This window comes from Somniosus microcephalus, unplaced genomic scaffold, assembly GCF_052327205.1.
Source record: "Somniosus microcephalus isolate GS21.2 unplaced genomic scaffold, FLI_Smic_1.0 unresolved_chr2, whole genome shotgun sequence".
In the NCBI taxonomy this organism is placed as follows: domain Eukaryota; kingdom Metazoa; phylum Chordata; class Chondrichthyes; order Squaliformes; family Somniosidae; genus Somniosus; species Somniosus microcephalus.
The window spans coordinates 18,354,296-18,375,900 of NW_028225180.1; the positions used below are offsets into that span (position 1 = coordinate 18,354,296).

The window sequence follows — 21,605 nt, forward strand, 5'->3', positions numbered from 1 at the left end:
TCGCTACATTAGCACAAGACCTTTCCTTCTTTTACCACCTGAGGCAACCATATGGTGCGACCAACACATGTTGAACATTAATCAGAGGGTCCTTGAACTAGCAGAAGGACAGTGAGAAGCTGCTGTGCTGATCGCTGTGAGCAAAACGACAGACTGTTGACATATTGAACCAGAACGTTGCAGCACTGAAACAGGGCACTGAGCTGCCAAGTCTGCGCTCGAGCTTCCTCACCTCCACCCCCTCTCCCCCAACCAGGAGCCACCTACTCTAATCCCACTCGCCTGCTTCGAATCTCACAGCACAGGAGGAGGCCATTCGGCCCATCGTGCCTGTGCCGGCTCTTTGGTCGAGCTCTCCAATTAGTCTCACTCCGTGCTCTTTCCCCACAGCCCTGCACATTTTTCCCCTTATCAATTCCCTTTTGAAAGTTCCTATTGAATCTGCTTCCACCGCCCTTTCAGGCAGCGCATTCCAGATCACAACAACTCGCTGTAAAAACATTCTCCTCATCTCCCCTCTGGTTCTTTTGCCAATTCCCTTCAATCTGTGTCCTCTGGTTACCGACCCTCCTGCCACTGGAAACAGTTTCTGCTTATTTACTAATAAAAACTCGTCATAATTTTGAACACTTCTATCAAATCTCCCCTTAACCTTCTCTGCTCTAAGGAGAACAATCCCAGCTTCTCCAGTCTCTCCACATAATTGAAGTCCCTCATCCCCAGCACCATTCTAGTAAATCTCCTCTGCACCCTCTCCAAGGCCTTGACATCCTTCCTAAACTGCGGTGCCCAGAATTGGCCACAATACTCCAGCTGGGGCCTCACCAGTGATTTATAAAGGTTTAGAATAACTTCCTCGCTTAGCTTACTCCTCATATTAACAAATATTTATCCTTTTCAAGACACCATCCAATCCTCTCAAATGAATTTATGGACTCCACATTCTCACTACACTCCGTGTAAAGAATGTTTCTCGAACCATCCCTTTCATTCTTATTGCTATTATCTTAAATTTGTGCCCTATTTTCCTATCTTGCTAACCACTAGAAGCAGCCCATCACCATTCACATCACCGTAGATTAACTGGCACCAAGACCCGTTCACCCATCATCCCGTGCTCGCGGACCTACATAAGCTCCCGGTCCACCAACGCCTCCTGCATGGGCTCGCCCCCTCCCCATCTCGGTAACCCCCCCACCCACCCTACACCCCTCCCTATCACTGTAACCCGCTCCCACCCTACACCCCTCCCTATCACTGTAACCCCTTCCACCCTACACCCCTCCCCATCACTGTAACCCCCTCCCACCCTACACCCCTCCCTATCACTGTAACCCCCTCCCACCCTACACCTCTCCCCATCACTGTAACCCCCTCCCACCCTACACCCCTCCCCATCTCTGTAACCCCCTCCCACCCTACACCCCTCCCTATCACTGTAACCCCCTCCCGCCCTACACCCCTCCCTATCACTGCAACCCCCTCCCACCCTACACCCCTCCCCATCTCTGTAAACCCCTCCCACCCTACACCCTCCCTATCACTGTAACCCCTCCCGCCCTACACCCCTCCCTATCACTGTAACCCCCTCCCACCCTACACCCCTATCACTGTAACCCCCACCTGCCCTACACCCCTCCCTATCACTGTAACCCCCTCCCACCCTACACCCCTCACTATCACTGTAGCCCCCGCCCACCCTACACCCCTCCCCATCACTGTAACCCCCTCCCACCCTACACCTCTCCCTATCACTGTAACCCCCTCCCTCCCTATCACTGTAACCCCCTCCCACCCTACACCCCTCCCCATCACTGTAGCCCCCTCCCACCCTACACCCCTCCCTATCACTGTAACCTCCTCCAGCCCTACACCCCTCCCTATCACTGTAACCCCCTCCCACCCTACACCCCTCCCTATCACTGTAACCCCCTCCCACCCTACACCCCTCCCTATCTCTGTAACCCCCTCCCACCCTACACCCCTCCCTATCACTGTAACCCCCTCCCACCCTACACCCCTCCCTATCACTGTAACCCCCTCCCACCCTACACCCCTCCCTATCTCTGTAACCCCCTCCCACCCTACACCCCTCCCTATCACTGTAACCCCCTCCCACCCTACACCCCTCCCTATCACTGTAACCCCCTCCCACCCTACACCCCTCCCTATCACTGTAACCCTCTCCCACCCTACACCCCTCCCTATCTCTGTAACCCCCTCCCACCCTACACCCCTCCCTATCACTGTAACCCCCTCCCGCCCTACACCCCTCGCTATCACTGTAACCCCCTCCCACCCTACACCCTTCCCCATCACTGTAACCCGCTCCAGCCCTACACCCCTCCCTATCACTGTAACCCCCTCCCACCCTACACCCCTCCCTATCACTGTAACCCCCTCCCGCCCTACACCCCTCCCCATCACTGTAACCCCTCCCACCCTACACCCCTCCCTATCTCTGTAACCTCCTCCAGCCCTACAACACTCCGAGATCTCCGCGCTCCTCCAATTCTGGCCTCTTGTCCATCCCCCACTCCCTTCGCCCCACCATTGCCGGCCGTGCCTTCAGCTGCCTGGGCCCTAAGCTCTGGAATTCCCTCCCTAAACCTCTCCACCTCAAACCTACCTCTTTGACCAAGCTTTTGGCCACCCGTACAAACACCTCCTTATGTGGTTCTGTGTCAAATTCTGCGTGATGACACTCCTGTGAAGCGCTTTGGGATAGAGAGAAACCATTTCCTGTAGGGGGGAGAGTCCAGAACAAGGGGGCAGAACCTTAAAATGAGAGCCAGGCCGTTCAGGGGTGATGTCAGGAAGCACTTCTTCACACAAAGGGCAGTGGGAATCTGGAACTCTCGCCCCCAGAGAGCTGTTGAGGCTGGGGGTCAATTGAAAATTTCAAAACTGAGGAGGATAGATTTTTGTTAGGTAAGGGTGTTAAAGGTTACAGAACCAAGAACTTACATTTCTACAGCGTCTTTCATGATCTCAGGACGTCCCAAAGCGCTTTACAGCCAATGAAGTACTTTTGAAGTGTGGTCACTCCATGTTTTGAACTCATCATCAATACAGGGACAAGACTGTAGCCTGTGTCCAGATAATATTACAAAACTCACATTCACCAGGCACCAAGCCAGGAGAGAGCCCCGTGGAACATTCCCCCTCACATGCTGCGCTGACCAGACTGACACCGGGGCTAAAAGGGTTAAATTCCGAGGCCAGGCTGCACAGACTGGGCTTGTATTCCCCTGAGTTAAAGGGTGATCTAATTGAGATGTTTAAGATGATTAAAGGAGTTGATCGGGTCGAGAGAGAGAAACTATTTCCTCTGGTGGGGGGAGTCCAGAACAAGGGGGCAGAACCTTAAAATTAGAGCCAGGCCGTTCAGGGGTGATGTCAGGAAGCACTTCTTCACACAAAGGGCAGTGGGAATCTGGAACTCTCTCCCCCAGAGAGCTGGTGAGGCTGCGGGGGGGGGGGGGGGGGGGGTCAATTGAGGTTTTCAGGATCGATGTTTTTTTTTGTTGGGTGGAGGGGTTGGGGTTTGTAGAACCAAGGCGGGTGAATGGAGTTCAGATGCAGATCAGCCTGATCTGATTGAACGGCAGAACAGTCTCGAGGGGCTGAATGGCCGACTATGTTTTACTACGTTAAAGGCGCTGTATAAATGGAATTTGTCGTTCTTCTACGCACCTCTCTTTGTCCTCTTCACTCCCACTTTCATACTCCGATTCTTCCTCACTGGAAACGTCCATTTCTTCCTCTGGCAAAGGCGGTTCCTCCGGGGGCAACGGAGGCATGGGTGGAGGAGCTGGAAAGTATTCCTCGTACTAGCAGAGGTAGTTTAAAAAAAAAATCATCAATCACCCACAGAACGGAAGCTAGCTGAAAATATTCGGTGACCTTAACCACAGCTCCAACGATTATAGGAGCAGGAGGAGGCCATTCAGCCCATCGAGCCTGTCCCGTCACTCAGAGATTGTGGCTGATCTGTATCCTAACTCCATCTGCCCGCTTTGGTTCCTTAACCCTTCATACCCTTCTCTAGCAAAAACCTATTGATCTCAGGTTTAAAATGATTAATTGAGCTAGCATCTACTGCTTTTAGTGGGAGAGTTCTACACTTCTTGAAGGCAGACTTGAAAGACTTGCATTTCTATAGCGCCTACCACCACCTAAGGACATCCCAAAACGCTTTACAGCCAATAGTTACTGTTGTGGTGTAGGAAACACGGCAGTCTCTTCCCCCCCCCGCCCCCAGGAATGGGCGGTTGAACAGCTCGCACTCCCCTCGATCAGCCCCCAAAAGTTTAACTCCACCCCAATCACATTACAGCTTGTTCTTTTCCGGTGGCCATTTATTCTCCCCTCCCACCCTCCGGCTCTGTAACATCTCCCGCTTCTGAGGAAAGGGTCATCGCGTAGAAACTTTAACCCAACCTCTGCCCCCTCTCTCCCGCAGAAGCTGCCTGACCGGCTAAGCGTTTCCAGCATTTTCAGGTTTTTTTTTATTTCAAAAATATTTTCTATTGCTTTTGCAACAAAAAAAATTAAAATATCCTTGACCCAAATGTGGGGCCAAGTTCCCCAGTGTCACAGTCTGACCATAGAATCAGACAGCACAGGAGGAGGCCATTCAGCCCATCGTGCCTGCTCTTTGAAAGAGCTCTACAATTAGTCCCACTCCCTGCTCTTTCCCCACAGCCCTGCAAATCTTTCCCTTCCGGTATTTCTCCAATTCCCCTTTGAAAGTTCCTATTGAATCTGCTTCCACCGCCCTTTCAGGCAGCGCATTCCAGATCACAACAACTGGCTGTAAAAACATTCTCCTCATCTCCCCTCTGGTTCTTTTGCCAATTCCCTTCACTCTGTGTCCTCTGGTTACCGACCCTCCTGCCACTGGAAACAGTTTCTCCTTATTTACTCGATCAAAATCCCTCATGATTTTGAGCGCCTCTATTAAATCTTCCCTTAGCCTTCCCTGCTGTAAGGAGAACAATCCCAGCTTCTCCAGTCTCTCCACATAACTGAAGTCCCTCATCCCTGGCACCATTCTAGTAAATCTCCTCTGCACCCTCTCCAAGGCCTTGACATCCTTCCTCAAAACCACTCATAATTGGGATAACTTTGGATACTGCGCATGTTATTTTTACAAGTTAAATTTCGCAGATTACCATTGGAGGGCGAGTAGTGATGGGTCCAAAGGGAGCAAGCAAATTCATTTTGTTCATCAGATGCAGAACCTGTAAGCACAATTGCAAGATACTCAGTGCTGTAAGAATGCAAGCCACTAGTGGCCCAGAAATGAGGGTCTCCATGGGCGAGTACGTGCTGGGTACTCACACGTAGGCCCAACAAAAGTGCCGGTTTCGTGCATGTACTGCGCATGCGCGGGAAACGGGAACTTCCGTTCCCTTGAAAGGGGTTGACAGGTGGAACGTGTGCACCGGAGAGGCAGCGCGTGCGCATCGAACTTACGTTTTTTTTTGCAGGTTTCTCCGGGAGGGTAAGTCTCCAGCAGTTACACTTTTAAAAAGCAGGCGCAAGGCTTGCTTTTAACAATGTAAGTGGTGAATTAATTAAAATGAAAGCATTTTTTCCACAGGTTTATTATTTTTAAATACTTTAAGGAAAGGTAAGTTTATTTTTAGCCCTGTCAGAAAAGGTAATTAATTTTTTCAAAATTTTAAATTATTGTTTAAAATAGTTATTTCATGTAATTTATAGTTATTTTAAAAATGTGATTTAAAAAAAAAATTATTTGAAGTTTTAGTTATGTGTTTGCTAGTGCTCTGGGGGAGGGTTTAAACTAAAATGGCAGGGGGTTGGGAACCTGAGCAGGGAGACAGAGGAAAGGGAAACAAGGATAAAAGCAAAAGACAGGAAGGAGAAAAACAAAAGTGACAGGCAGAGAAATCAAGGGTTTAAATCAAACATGGCCACAGTAAATAATAATTCTAAAAGATCTAAGAGCGTTAAAAAAACAAGCCTGAAGGCTTTGTGTCTTAATGCGAGGTGCATTCGTAATAAGGTGGATGAATTAGCTGCGCAAATAGAGGTAAACGATTATGATACGATTTGGATTACAGAAACATGGCTCCAGGGTGGCCAAGGCTGGGATCTCAACATCCAGGGGTATTCAATATTCAGGAAAGATAGGCAGAAAGGAAAAGGAGGTGGGGTAGCATTGCTGGTTAAAGAGGGGATTAACGCAATTGAAAGGAAGGATATTAGCTCTGATGATGTGGAATCTGTATGGGTAGAACTGAGAAATACCAAGGGGCAGAAAACGTTAGTGGGAGTGGTATATACACCTCCAAACAGTAATGCGGAGGTCGGGGATGGCATTAAACGGGAAATTAGAGAAGTGTGCAATAAGGGCACAGCAGTTATCATGGGTGACTTTAATCTACATATATATTGGGCTAACCAAATTAGTAACAATACTGTGGAGGAGGAATTCCTGGAGTGTATACGGGATGGTTTCCTGGACCAATATGTCGAGGAACCAACTAGAGATCAGGCCATCTTAGACTGGGTATTATGTAATGAGAAAGGATTAATTAGCAATCTTGTTGTGCGAGGCCCCTTGGGTCAGAGCAATCATAATATGATCGAATTCTTCATTAAGATGGAGAATGAAGTAGTTGACTCAGAGACTGGGGTCCTGAATTTAAATAAAGGAGACTACGATGGTATAAGGTGCGAGTTGGGTAGCATTGATTGGGGAATGTCACTCAAAGGGTTGACGGTAGATGGGCAATGGCAAACATTCAAAGATCGCATGGATGAACTAAAAAATAAAACAAAAAAGGTGACTCAACCGTGGCTAACAAGGGAAATTAGGGATAGCATAAGATCCAAGGAGAGGACATATAAATTGGCCAGAAAAAGCAGTAAACCTGAGGATTGGGAGCAGTTTAGGATCCAACAAAGGAGGACAAAGGGATTAATTAAGATGGGGAAAATAGAGTATGAGAGTAAGCTTGCAGGGAAGATAAAAACTGACTGTAAAAGCTTTTATAGATATGTGAAGAGAAAAAGATTGGTGAAGTCAAGTGTAGGTCCCTTGCAGTCAGAATCAGGGGAATTTATAATGGGGAACAAAGAAATGGCAGACCAATTAAATACATACTTTGGTTCTGTCTTCACAAAGGAGGACACAAATAACCTCCCAAAGATGTCGGGGAACATAGGGTCTAATGAAAGGGAGGAACTGATAGAAATCAGTATTTGTAGGGAAATGGTGTTAGGGAAATTGATGGGCTTGAGGGCTGATAAATCCCCAGGGCCTGATAATCTACATCCTAGGGTACTTAAGGAAGTGGCCCTAGAAATACTAGATGCATTGCTGGTCATCTTTCAAAATTCGATAGACTCTGGAACAGTACCCATGGATTGTCGGGTAGCTAATGTTACCCCACTGTTCAAAAAGGGTGGTAGAGAGAAAACGGGGAATTACAGACCGGTAAGCCTGACATCGGTAGTGGGGAAAATGCTAGAGTCCATTATAAAGGATGTAATAGCAGAGCACTTGGAAAAAAGTGACCGGATCAGAGAAAGTCAACATGGCTTTACAAAAAGTAAATCGTGCTTGACTAATCTACTGGAATTTTTTGAGGATGTAACTGGTAAAATAGATAAGGGAGAACCAGTGGATGTGGTGTATTTGGATTGTCAAAAGGCTTTCGATAAGGTCTGGCATAAGAGATTAGCGTGTAAAGTTGAGGCACATGGGACTGGGGGCAAGGTATTGACTTGGATAGAGAACTGGTTGGCAGACAGGAAGCAAAGAGTTGGAATAAACGGGTCCTTTTCCGAGTGGCAGGCAGTGACTAGTGGGGTGCCGCAGGGATCGGTCCTTGGACCCCAGCTATTCACAATATATATTAATGATCTGGATGAGGGAACTAGATGTAATATCTCCAAGTTTGCAGATGACACAAAGTTTGGGTGCTGTGAGGAGGATGTCGAGAAATTCCAGTATGATTTGGACAGGTTGGGTGATTGGGCAGAAGCATGGCAGATGCAACATAACGTGGATAAATGCGAGGTTATCCACTTTGGTGTCAAAAACAGGAAGGCAGATTATCTAAATGGCAATAGATTGGGAGAAGGGGAAGTGCAACAAGACCTGGGCGTCCTTATGCACCAGTCGTTGAAAGTAAGCATGCAGGTGCAGCAGGCGGTTAAGAAGGCAAATGGTATGTTGGCCTTCGTAGCGAGAGGGTTCCAGTACAGGAACAAGGATGTCTTGCTGCAGTTGTACAGGGCCTTGGTGAGACCACATCTTGAGTATTGTGTGCAGTTTTGGTCGCCTTATCTGAGGAAGGATGTTCTTGCCATGGAGGGAGTGCAGCGAAGATTCACCAGGCTGATACCTGGGATGGCAGGAATGACGTATGAGGAGAGATTGGGTCGATTGGGAATAACAACAGAAAATGCTGGAAATACTCAGCAGGCCAGGCAGCATCTGGGGAGAGAGAAACAGAGTTAACGTTTCAGGTCTGGGACCCTTCATCAGAACTGGAAAAAGCTGGAGATGTAACAGATATTAAGCAGGTGCAGAGACGGGGAGGGGTGGGGGGGGTTAGGAGGGGAGGAAGGAATTGAAAGAACATCCTGTACTTTTGTAAGAGGCAGGAAAGATAAAATGTTGCAAATGGGAATGGCAAAAATCATGCTGCATGAGAAATGGGGGCAGGGATAATTATCTGAAATTGTTGAACTCAATGTTGAGTCCGGCAGGCTGCAAAGTGCCCAATCGAAAGATGAGGTGCTGTTCCTCGAGCTTACGTTGAGCAACATTGGAACAATGCAATAGCCCGAGGACAGAGAGATCAGAGTGGGAATGGAGCGGTGAATTAAAGTGACAGGCGACTGGAAGCTCGGGGTCACCCGTACGGACTGAACGGAGGTGTTCCGCAAAGCGGTCGCCCAATCTGCGTTTGGTCTCCCCAATGTAGAGGAGACCGCATCGTGAGCAGCGAATACAGTATACTAGATTGCAAGAAGTACAAGTAAATCGCTGTTTCACCTGGAAGGAGTGTTTGGGGCCCTGGACAGTGGGAAGGGAGGAGGTAAAAGGGCATGTGTTGCATCTCCTGCGTTTGCACGGGAAGGTGCCAGGTGAAGGAGAAGGGCTGTTGGGGGTGACTGAGGAGTGGACCAGGGTGTCGCGGAGGGAGCGGTCCCTTCGGAATGCTGAAAGGGGAGGTGAGGGGAAGATGTGTTTGGTGGTGGGATCACGTTGGAGGTGGCGGAGGATGATCCGTTGAATGTGGAGGCTGGTGGGGTGAAAGGTGAGGACAAGGGGAACCCTATCGTGGTTCTGGGAGGGAGGGGCAGGGGTGAGAGCAGAAGTGCGGGAAATAGAATGGACACAGTCAAGGGCCGCGTCAACCACAGTAGAGGGGATACTCGGTTGAGGAAAAAGGAAGACATGTCGGAAGCACTGGTGTGGAAGGTGGCATCGTCAGAACAGACGCGGCAGAGACGGAGAAACTGGGAGAATGGAATAGAGTCCTTACAGGAAGCGGGGTGGGAGGAAGTGTAGTCCAGGTAGCTGTGGGAGTCGGTGGGCTTGTAGTGGATGTTTGTCGAAAGCCGATCGCCAGAAATGGAGACGGAGAAGTCAAGGAAGGGAAGGGAAGAGTCGGAGATGGACCATGTGAAGGTGAGGGCAGGGTGGAAATTGGAAGTAAAGTGAATGAACTTATCTAGTTCAGGGCGAGAGCAGGAAACGGCACCAATACAGTCATCGATGTAACGGAAAAAGAGGTGAGGGAGGGGACCTGAGTAGGACTGGAACAAAGAATGTTCCACATATCCCATGAACAGGCAGGCATAGCTAGGGCCCATGCGGGTTCCCATAGCAACGCCTTTAATTTGGAGGAAGTGAGTGGAGTCAAAGGAGAAGTTGTTCAATGTGAGAACAAGCTCAGCCAGGCGGAGGAGGGTGGTGGTGGATGGGGACTGGTCGGGCCTCTGTTCAAGGAAGAAGCGGAGCGCCCTCAGGCAATCCTGGTGGGAGATGGAGGTGTAGAGGGATTGTACGTCCATGGTGAAAAGGAGACGGTTGGGGCCAGGAAACTGGAAACTGTTAAAGTGGCGGAGGGCGTCCGAAGAGTCGCGAATGTAGGTGGGAAGAGACTGGACAAGGGGAGAAAAAAATAGAGTCGAGGAACAGCACCTCATCTTTCGATTGGGCACTTTGCAGCCTGCCGGACTCAACATTGAGTTCAACAATTTCAGATAATTATCCCTGCCCCCATTTTTCATGCAGCATGATTTTTGCCATTCCCATTTGCAACATTTTATCTTTCCTGCCTCTTACAAAAGTACAGGATGTTCTTTCTATTCCTTCCTCCCCTCCTAACCCCCCCCACCCCTCCCCGTCTCGGCACCTGCTTAGTATCTGTTACATCTCCAGCTTTTTCCAGTTCTGATGAAGGGTCCCAGACCTGAAACGTTAACTCTGTTTCTCTCTCCACGGATGCTGCCTGGCCTGCTGAGTATTTCCAGCATTTTCTGTTGTTTCAGATTTCCAGCATCTGCAGTATTTTGCAATTATATTTGAGTCGATTGGGCTTGTGCTCGCTGGAGTTTAGAAGAATGAGAGGGGATCTCATCGAAACTTATAAAATTCTAACAGGACTAGACAGACTAGATGCAGGAAGGATGTTCCCGATGGTCGGGGAGTCCAGAACCAGGGGTCACAGTCTAAGGATAAGGGGTAAGCCATTTAGGACTGAGATGAGGAGGAATTTCTTCACCCAGAGAGTTGGGAACCTGTGGAATTCTCTACCACAGAAGGCAGTAGAGGCCAATTCATTAAATATATTCAAGAAGGAGTTAGATATATTTCTTAAGGCTAAAGGGGTCAAGGGATATGGGGAGAAGGCAGGGACAGGGTACTGAATTTGGATGATCAGCCATGATCTCGTTGAATGGCGGAGCAGGCTCGAGGGGCCGAATGGCCTACTCCTGCTCCTATCTTCTATGTTTCTAAGTTATGTTTTGGGGCTTATAGTATTTATAGGTTTGACAGCTCTTCCTATCAAATTTATGAATGAAGCATTCCCTGCTACCATTGGCTGCCCATGGCCCACGTGATCCCAGGGGACGCATCGAACTAACTGTGCCCCTGGGATACGCAAGCACTGCGCGTCGGCAGTTGGAGGAGGCCCAGGATCGGAATCCCACGCGGGCCCACAGCTCAACGGCCGGCACGCTAGGTAAGTACAGGTCAGGGGCTTACACCCGCGGGAAGCCTCCGACCCGAATTTCTGGGCCACTAACTCTAGAGAAATAACTTGCATTGCTATAGCGCCTTTCACCATCTGAGGATGTCCCAAAGCGCTCTACAGCCAATGAAGTACTTCTTGGAGTGTAGTCACTGTTGTAATGTAGGAAACGCGGCAGCCAATTTGCACACAGCAAGATCCCATTAACAGCAATGTGATAATGACCAGATCATCTGTTTTAGATGTTGATTGAGGGACAAATATTGGCCCCAGGACACTGGGGATAACTCCCCTACTTTTCTTCAAAATAGTGCCATGGGATCTTTAAGATCCATCTGAGGGGGCAGACAGGGCTCAGTTTAACACCTCATCTGGAAGACAGCACATCCAACAGCTCTTTCAAATGTCATGGGGCAAACAGGAGCCTCGGTTTAACACCACCTCTCTGAGGAATATACTTCAGCCGTTTCAATTCACATTAAAAGCCGAGAAGTTGTGTTAAACTTATTACATAACTAACCTTGGTTAGACCACACTTGGAGCACTCTGCACAGTTCTGGTCTCCATATTATAAAAAGGACATAGAGGCACTGGAGAAGGTGCAAAAATGATTTACAAGGATGGTATATGAACTGAGAGGTTATAACTATCAGGAAAGATTGAACAGGCTGGGGCTCTTTTCTCTAGAAAAGAGAAGACTGAGGGGTGACCCGATAGAGGTCTTTGTTATGAAAGGGTTTGATGGGGTAGACGTAGAGAAGATGTTTCCACTTGTGGGGGAGACCAGACCTAGGGGCGATAAATACAAGATAGTCACTAATAAATCCCATCGGTAATTCAGGAGAAACTTCTTTCCCCAGAGAGTGGTGAGAATGTGGAACTCGCTCCCACAGGGAGTGGTTGAGGTGAATAGCACAGATACATTTAAGGGGAAGCTGGATAATCACATGAGGGAGAAAGGAATAGAAGGATATGGTGATGGGGTGAGATGAAGAGGGGTGGGAGGAGGCTGGTGTGGAGCAGAAACACCGGCACGGACCAGTTGGGCCGAATGGCCTGTTTCTGTGCTGTTCAATTCTAAGTAAAACAAGTCCCAACAAACTTTAATCCCCTTTCAAAACTCGAGACTTTGTAAAGTGTACTTCGAAACGTAAACATTCAGTGAAACCAAAATGCTAAGACTTCCTTGCAGTGAAATGTTGAAAATATATAAACCAAGTCATTTACCTGCACGTAGAACTTGGGCACGCTGACCATGGCGTTGGCGATATTGGCCAGAATGACGCTGCTTGGCGGTGGATACAGGTATTTCAGGCACGGATTTGCGGGAAAGGTCAGTCTGCAACACAAAACAGGACAAACCACAGGCCCCGAGACACACCTGAGTATTACACCACTCGGCAGCTCCATACATGCCGCGAACCGCACCCAGATATTAAAACCCGACACCGCAGCAAGATTCCCCATCCTGTGGTAGTGACTAGGACCGGGGTCTTAAACCCATGCATTCTGTTTTTATGCATTCCTATAATGTCTTTTAGTGATATTGGCCAGGACACCCCTGCTCTTCCATGAAATAGTGCCGTGGGATCTTTCACATCCACCCGAAGGGGCACACGGGTCCTCGGTTTAACGTCCCAACCAAAAGATGGCACCTCCGACAGTGCGGCACTCCCTCAGTACTGCCCCTCCGACAGTGCAGCGCTCCCTCAGTACTGCTCCTCCGACAGTGCGGCACTCCCTCAGTACTGCCCCTCCAACAGTGCAGCGCTCCCTCAGTACTGCCCCTCCGACAGTGCAGCGCTCCCTCAGTACTGCCCCTCCGACAGTGCAGCTCTCCCTCAGTACTGCCCCTCCGACAGTGCAGCGCTCCCTCAGTACTGCCCCTCCGAGAGTGCAGCGCTCCCTCAGTACTGCCCCTCCGACAGTGCAGCGCTCCCTCAGTACTGCCCCTCCGACAGTGCAGCGCTCCCTCAGTACTGCTCCTCCGACAGTGCAGCACTCCCTCAGTACTGCCTCTCCGACAGTGTTGCACTCCCTCATTACTGCCCCTCCGACAGTGCGGCGCTCCCTCAGTACTGCCCCTCCGACAGTGCAGCGCTCCCTCAGTACTGCCCCTCCGACAGTGCAGCGCTCCCTCAGTACTGCCCCTCCGACAGTGCTGCACTCCCTCAGTACTGCCCCTCCGACAGTGCTGCACTCCCTCAGTACTGCCCCTCCGACAGTGCTGCACTCCCTCAGTACTGCACTGCAGGTGTCAGCCTAGATTATGCACTCGACCTTCTGGAGTGAGACTTGAACCCACGACCTTCTGACTCAGAGGTGAGTGTGCTGCCCACTAAGCCATGGCTGACCCCATAAGCTTGAACTTGCTGCTGTCAAGAAAATGGAGTGACAGCACTGTCGAAGCGATTCCAGGTGGGTTGCAATCTGAAGTCGTGCTACTAACCCGAGGCTTGGAGCGATCCCAGTTTCGATAACAGGAAGTCTTGGTTTCAGAACCTGCTTCACATCTTTATCGATCGAAGCTTTATCCGCTCTACAAGTAAAAGCAGAGTAAAAACATGAAGATAAAAACCTTGCATTTTATAAAGCACCTCAACAACTTACATTTATATAGCACCTTTAATCTAATAAAACGTACCAGGTCGCTTCACAGGAACGTTATGAAACAAAAATTTGACACCAGGTCACATAAGGAGGAGACATTAGGATGCACACATGCACAGAATGGAGACTGTCCGGGGCTGCAAGAGGGTCCGAGAGACAAGCAAGCAGATATTTCCATCTCCGCCTCACCACCAATCAGACAGAAACTGACACCCAGACACGGGAGGAGATATTAGGACAGGTGACCAAAAGCTCTGTCAAAGAGGGAGGCTTTAAGGAGCGTCTTAAACGAGGAGAGGCGGAGAGGTTTAGGGAGGGAATTCCAGAGCTTGGGGCCCAGGTGGCTGAAGGCACGGCCGCCAACGGTGGGGCGATAGAGATCGGGGATGCGCACGAGGCCAGAGTTGGAGGCGGGCAGAGATCTCGGCGTTGTGGGGCTGGAGGAGGTTACAGAGACAGGGAGAGGCGAGGCCATGGAGGGATTTGGAAACAAGGACGAGAATTTTAAAATCGAGGCGTTGCTGGACTGGTAGCCACTGTAGGTCAGTGAGCACAGGGGGTGAGGGGTGAACGGGACTTGGTTTGATTAAGGTGAGAGATGGTGAGGGCCCGATCAGGGATTGATGGCACAGCAAGCTGATTTACTAACGCTCGCCCTCAGCAAAGCAATGAGACCCTCTGCTACCCTCCTGTGGACATGGACTGACATTGCCAAGTCATGTCTAATAAGGGAGAGTTTTCATGCTGTAATCACATTAGGAACTAGATAAAGGACTTACATAGAAACATAGAAGATAGGAGCAGTAGTAGGCCATTCGGCCCCTCGAGCCTGCTCCTATCTTAGAAATATATTAGAAATATATCTAACTCCTTCTTGAATATATTTAATGGATTGATTACAAAGAATATACAGCCCCAAATCGCTTTACAGCCAATGAAGTACTTTTTGAAGTGTAGTCACTGTTTTAATGTAGGCAACAAGGCAGCTAATTTCCGCACAGCAAGCTCCCACAAAGAGCATTGTGATAACAGAGTGACTCCTGCCAACAAACTGCTGCGCAGAAGCATTCTGCAAGTATTAACTTTCATTAAGCCAATATAAACACGATTTCAACTTTATCTTTTATTTTCTTCCCCTGACGCGGCTCAGTCCGGCAGCAGCGGTGTCTTTTCCCCACCCCCTCCCCTACTTTCTCTCTCGCCAATCTGTGGGAAGTCCGGCGAGAACAACCAAAAAAACCGCTTGAACTGCGCAGGCGCAGCGACTTCACTTCGTTGGCAGCAGTCGCGTCCTTGTGATACTGAGCAGAGAGTCTGTTTTTAGTGATGTTGGTTGAGGGGGTAAAGGACACCGGGGAGAACTCCCCTGCTCATCTTTAAAATAGTGCCATGGGATCTTGTACCTCCACCTGAGGTCGCAGACAGGGACTCGTTTTAACATCTCGTTCAAAAGATGGCACCTCAGATAGTGCAGCACTCCCTCAATACTGCCCCTCCAACAGTGCAGCACTCCCTCAGTACTGCCCCTCCGACAGTGCAGCGCTCCCTCAGTACTGCCCCTCCGACAGGGCAGCACTCCCTCAGTACTGCCCCTCCGACACTGCAGCGCTACCTCAGTACTGCCCCTCCGACAGTGCAGCGCTCCCTCAGTACTGCCCCATCAACAGTGCAGAGCTCCCTCAGTACTGCCCCTCCGACAGTGCGGCGCTCCCTCAGTACTGCCCCTCCGACAGTGCGGCGCTCCCTCAGTACTGCCCCTCCGACAGTGCGGAGCTCCCTCAGTACTGCCCGTCGCAGCCCAGTGCTTCCTCAGTACTGACCCTTCGACAGTGCGGCGCTCCCTCAGTACTGCCCCCCCGACAGTGCAGCGCTCCCTCAGTACTGACCCTCCGACAGTGCAGCGCTCCCTCAGTACTGACCCTTCAACAGTGCGGCGCTCCCTCAGTACTGCCCCTCCAACAGTGCGGCGCTCCCTCAGTACTGCCCCTCCGACAGTGCGGCGCTCCCTCAGTGCTGCCCCTCCGACAGTGCAGCACTCCCTCAGTACTGCCCCTCCAACAGTGCGGCGCTCCCTCAGTACTGACCCTCCAACAGTGCGGCGCTCCCTCAGTGCTGCCCCTCCGACAGTGCAGCACTCCCTCAGTACTGCCCCTCCGACAGTGCAGCGCTCCCTCAGTACTGACCCTCCAACAGTGCGGCGCTCCCTCAGTACTGCCCCTCCGACAGTGCAGCGCTCCCTCAGTACTGCCCCTCTGACAGTGCAGCGCTCTCTCAGTACTGCCCCATCAACAGTGCAGAGCTCCCTCAGTACTGCCCCTCCGACAGTGCGGCGCTCCCTCAGTACTGCCCCGCCGACAGTGCGGCGCTCCCTCAGTTCTGCCCCTCCGACAGTGCAGCGCTCCCTCAGTACTGACCCTCCGACGGAGTGCTGCACTCCCTCAGTACTGCCCCTCCGACAGTGCAGCGCTCTCTCAGTACTGCCCCGACAGTGCAGCGCTCCCTCAGTACTGCCCCGACAGTGCAGCGCTCCCTCAGTACTGCCCCTCTGAGTGCACAGGGAGGGTCCGCCTGGGGCTCAAGTCTCTGGAACCGGACTGGAACCCACATTCTTCTGGCGAAAGTGCTACTCCCTGAGCCACGGCGGACACCCGATAAGAGTCTGACCCAGGTCAGGGTAGGAAGGAGCACTTTACAGTCAGTATCTGAGCTGGATTCGAGCCCAGATTTGAGGCCAACGTGTAATCTGATCACACCCGCCAAAGACCGCTCCCACTGCCTTCACATTACCGTCGCAGGTACGGAAATGACTGAACTTGAAGTACATACGCTTTGTTTTTGTCGGAGAACAGCGGCTTGTCCAGTAGTTCCGCGTGCTCCTGCTCCGTCGCGTACTCCACCACCAAAGTGTGGCCCAGGCATCGGACCTGGTGCAGCCTAGTCAGCGCCTGAAATGGCACATTGCAGGATAACAACACTGGATTCACGCCCTCAGGTCTGGCTGCAGATACAATGTGTAAAGTCTTGCCCTTTCTCAGTTTAGCTCCATAACCCAGAAGGCCGAAAGGTTCGAGCCAACAACTTACATTTACATCGTGCCTTTAACGTCACAAGGTGTTTCACAGGAGCGATTATCAGACAAAATCCAACACCGAGACACAGGAGGTGTTAGGACAGGTGCTCAGTCAAAGAGGTGGGTTTTAAGGAGCATCTTAAAGGAGGAGAGAGAGGCGGAGGTTTAGGGAGGGAATTCCAGAGCATAGGGCCCAGGCAGCTGAAGGCACGGCCGCCAATGGCGGAGCGATGGAAATCGGGGATGTGCAAGAGGCCAGAATTAGAGGAGTGCAGAGATCGAGGAGGGCTTTAGAGCTGGAGGAGGTGACAAGAGTCAGGGAGCGGCGAGGCCATGGAGGGATTTGAAAAGGATGAGAATTATAAAATCGAGGCATTGCTCAACCAGAAGCCAACGTAAGTCAGCGAGCACAGGGGTGATGGGTGAACGAGACTTGGTGCGAGTTAGGACACGGGGCAGCAAGCACAGGGGGTGATGGGTGAACGGGACTCGGTGCGAGTTAGGACACGGGGCAGTGAGCACAGGGGGTGATGGGTGAACGGGACTGGGTGTGAGTTAGGACACGGGGCAGTGAGCACAGGGGGTGAGGGGTGAAAGGGACTGGGTGTGAGTTAGGACACGGGGCAGTGAGCACAGGGGGTGATGGGTGAACGGGACTTGGTGCGAGTTAGGACATGGGGCAGTGAGCACAGGGGGTGATGGGTGAACGGGACTTGGTGCGAGTTAGGACACGGGGCAGTGAGCACAGGGGGTGATGGGTGAACGGGACTGGGTGTGAGTTAGGACATGGGGCAGTGAGCACAGTGGGTTGATGGGTGAACGGGACTGGGTGTGAGTTAGGACACGGGGCAGTGAGCACAGGGAGTGATGGGTGAACGGGACTGGGTGTGAGTTAGGACACGGGGCAGTGAGCACAGTGGGTGATGGGTGAACGGGACTGGGTGTGAGTTAGGACACGGGGCAGTGAGCACAGTGGGTGATGGGTGAACGGGACTGGGTGTGAGTTAGGACACGGGGCAGTGAGCACGGGGGGTGATGGGTGAAAGGGACTGGGTGTGAGTTAGGACACGGGGCAGTGAGCACAGGGGCTGATGGGTGAACGGGACTGGGTGTGAGTTAGGACACGGGGCAGTGATCACAGGGGGTGATGGGTGAACGGGACTGGGTGTGAGTTAGGACACGGGGCAGTGAGCACAGGGGGTGATGGGTGAACGGGACTGGGTGTGAGTTAGGACACGGGGCAGTGAGCACAGGGGTGATGGGTGAACGGGACTGGGTGTGAGTTAGGACACGAGGCAGTGAGCACAGGGGGTGATGGGTGAACGGGACTGGGTGTGAGTTAGGACACGGGGCAGTGAGCACAGGGGGTGAGGGGTGAACGGGACTGGGTGTGAGTTAAGACACGGGGCAGTGAGCACAGGGGGTGAGGGGTGAACGGGACTGGGTGTGAGTTAAGACACGGGGCAGTGAGCACAGGGGTGATGGGTGAACGGGACTGGGTGTGAGTTAGGACACGGGTAAGTGAGCACAGGGGGGTGAGGGGTGAACGGGACTTGGTGCGAGTTAGGACACGAGGCAGTGAGCACAGGGGGTGATGGGTGAACGGGACTTGGTGCGAGTTAGGACACGGGGCAGTGAGCACAGGGGGTGATGGGTGAACGGGACTTGGTGCGAGTTAGGACATGGGGCAGTGAGCACAGGGGGTGATGGGTGAACGGGACTGGGTGTGAGTTAGGACACGGGGCAGTGAGCACAGGGGGTGATGGGTGAACGGGACTGGGTGCGAGTTAGGACACGAGGCAGTGAGCACAGGGAGTGATGGGTGAACGGGACTTGGTGCGAGTTAGGACACGGGGGCAGTGAGCACAGGGGGTGATGGGTGAACGGGACTTGGTGCGAGTTAGGACACGGGGCAGTGAGCACAGGGGGTGATGGGTGAACGGGACTGGGTGTGAGTTAGGACACGGGGCAGTGAGCACAGGGGGTGATGGGTGAACGGGACTGGGTGTGAGTTAGGACACGGGGAAGTGAGCACAGGGGGTGATGGGTGAAAGGGACTGGGTGTGAGTTAGGACACGGGGCAGTGAGCACAGGGGGTGATGGGTGAAAGGGACTGGGTGTGAGTTAGGACACGGGGCAGTGAGCACAGGGGGTGATGGGTGAAAGGGACTGGGTGTGAGTTAGGACACGGGGCAGTGAGCACAGGGGGTGATGGGTGAACGGGACTGGGTGTGAGTTAGGACACGGGGCAGTGAGCACAGGGGGTGATGGGTGAAAGGGACTGGGTGTGAGTTAGGACACGGGGCAGTGAGCACAGGGGGTGAGGGGTGAACGGGACTGGGTGTGAGTTAGGACACGGGGCAGTGAGCACGGGGGGTGATGGGTGAAAGGGACTGGGTGTGAGTTAGGACACGGGGCAGTGAGCACAGGGGCTGATGGGTGAACGGGACTGGGTGTGAGTTAGGACACGGGGCAGTGATCACAGGGGGTGATGGGTGAACGGGACTGGGTGTGAGTTAGGACACGGGGCAGTGAGCACAGGGGGTGAGGGGTGAACGGGACTGGGTGTGAGTTAGGACAATGGGCAGTGAGCACAGGGGGTGATGGGTGAACGGGACTGGGTGTGAGTTAGGACACGGGGCAGTGAGCACAGGGGGTGATGGGTGAACGGGACTGGGTGTGTGTTAGGACACGGGGCAGTGAGCACAGGGGGTGAGGGGTGAACGGGACTGGGTGTGAGTTAGGACACGGGGCAGTGAGCACAGGGGGTGAGGGGTGAACGGGACTGGGTGTGAGTTAGGACAATGGGCAGTGAGCACTGGGGGTGAGGGGTGAACGGGACTGGGTGTGAGTTAAGACACGGGGCAGTGAGCACAGGGGGTGAGGGGTGAACGGGACTGGGTGTGAGTTAAGACACGGGGCAGTGAGCACAGGGGTGATGGGTGAACGGGACTGGGTGTGAGTTAGGACACGGGGCAGTGAGCACAGGGAGTGATGGGTGAACGGGACTCGGTGCGAGTTAGGACACGGGGCAGTGAGCACAGGGGTGATGGGTGAACGGGACTGGGTACGAGTTAGGACACGGGGCAGTGAGCACAGGGGGTGATGGGTGAACGGGACTGGGTGTGAGTTAGGACACGGGGCAGTGAGCACAGGGGGTGAGGGGTGAACGGGACTGGATGTGAGTTAGGACACGGGGCAGTGAGCACAGGGGGTGATGGGTGAACGGGACTTGGTGTGAGTTAGGACACGGGGCAGTGAGCACAGGGGGTGATGGGTGAACGGGACTGGGTGTGAGTTAGGACACGGGGCAGTGAGCACAGGGAGTGATGGGTGAACGGGACTCGGTGCGAGTTAGGACACGGGGCAGTGAGCACAGGGGTGATGGGTGAACGGGACTGGGTGTGAGTTAGGACACGGGGCAGTGAGCACAGGGGGTGAGGGGTGAACGGGACTGGGTGTGAGTTAGGACACGGGGCAGTGAGCACGGGGTGATGGGTGAACGGGACTGGGTGTGAGTTAGGACACGGGGCAGTGAGCACAGGGGGTGATGGGTGAACGGGACTGGGTGTGAGTTAGGACACGGGGCAGTGAGCACTGGGTGTTTGGGGTGAACGGGACTGGGTGTGAGTTAGGACACGGGGCAGTGAGCACAGTGGGTGATGGGTGAACGGGACTGGGTGTGAGTTAGGACACGGGGGCAGTGAGCACAGGGGTGATGGGTGAACGGGACTGGGTGTGAGTTAGGACACGGGGCAGTGAGCACAGGGGGTGATGGGTGAACGGGACTGGGTGTGAGTTAGGACACGGGGCAGTGAGCACAGGGGGTGATGGGTGAACGGGACTGGGTCTGAGTTAGGACATGGGGCAGTGAGCACAGGGGGTGATGGGTGAACGGGACTGGGTGTGAGTTAGGACACGGGGCAGTGAGCACAGGGGTGATGGGTGAACGGGACTGGGTGTGAGTTAGGACACGGGGCAGTGAGCACAGGGGGTGATGGGTGAACGGGACTGGGTGTGAGTTAGGACACGGGGCAGTGAGCACAGGGGTGATGGGTGAACGGGACTGGGTGTGAGTTAGGACACGGGGCAGTGAGCACAGGGGTGATGGGTGAACGGGACTGGGTGTGAGTTAGGACACGGGGCAGTGAGCACAGGGGGTGATGGGTGAACGGGACTTGGTGTGAGTTAGGACACGGGCCAGTGAGCACAGGGGGTGATGGGTGAACGGGACTTGGTGTGAGTTAGGACACGGGGCAGTGAGCACAGGGGTGATGGGTGAACGGGACTGGGTGTGAGTTAGGACACGGGGCAGTGAGCACAGGGGGTGATGGGTGAACGGGACTTGGTGTGAGTTAGGACACGGGGCAGTGAGCACAGGGGTGATGGGTGAATGGGACTGGGTGTGAGTTAGGACACGGGGCAGTGAGCACAGGGGTGATGGGTGAACGGGACTGGGTGTGAGTTAGGACACGGGGCAGTGAGCACCGGGGTGATGGGTGAACGGGACTGGGTGTGAGTTAGGACACGGGGCAGTGAGCACAGGCGGTGATGGGTGAACGGGACTGGGTGTGAGTTGGGACACGGGGCAGTGAGCACAGGGGGTGATGGGTGAACGGGACTGGGTGTGAGTTAGGACACGGGGCAGTGAGCACATGGGGTGATGGGTGAACGGG

The 21,605-nt window shown here is 52.8% G+C and overlaps 1 protein-coding gene and 1 pseudogene across 2 annotated transcripts in view; one reads left to right on the forward strand and one right to left on the reverse strand.

Moving 5' to 3' along the window:
- LOC147092220 (N-acyl-aromatic-L-amino acid amidohydrolase (carboxylate-forming)-like) overlaps positions 1-1,083 on the forward strand; it is a 4,789-nt pseudogene extending 3,706 nt beyond the window's left edge. Inside the window, exon 4 of the transcript XR_015074992.1 lies at positions 1,048-1,083. The product of XR_015074992.1 is annotated as an N-acyl-aromatic-L-amino acid amidohydrolase (carboxylate-forming)-like (transcript). The remainder of the gene's footprint in view (positions 1-1,047) is intronic.
- A 2,555-nt stretch (positions 1,084-3,638) lies between these two features.
- Positions 3,639-21,605, reverse strand: part of LOC147092221 (RNA-binding region-containing protein 3-like) — a 36,173-nt gene continuing 18,206 nt past the window's right edge. Inside the window, exons 2-6 of the mRNA XM_085975574.1 lie at positions 16,686-16,955; positions 13,699-13,788; positions 12,477-12,588; positions 5,178-5,246; positions 3,639-3,833 (exon numbers count right to left, since the gene is read on the reverse strand). Of these exons, the coding sequence (XP_085831700.1) occupies positions 3,654-3,833; positions 5,178-5,246; positions 12,477-12,588; positions 13,699-13,788; positions 16,686-16,955 (721 nt within the window). The 3' untranslated portion in view covers positions 3,639-3,653. The remainder of the gene's footprint in view (positions 3,834-5,177; positions 5,247-12,476; positions 12,589-13,698; positions 13,789-16,685; positions 16,956-21,605) is intronic.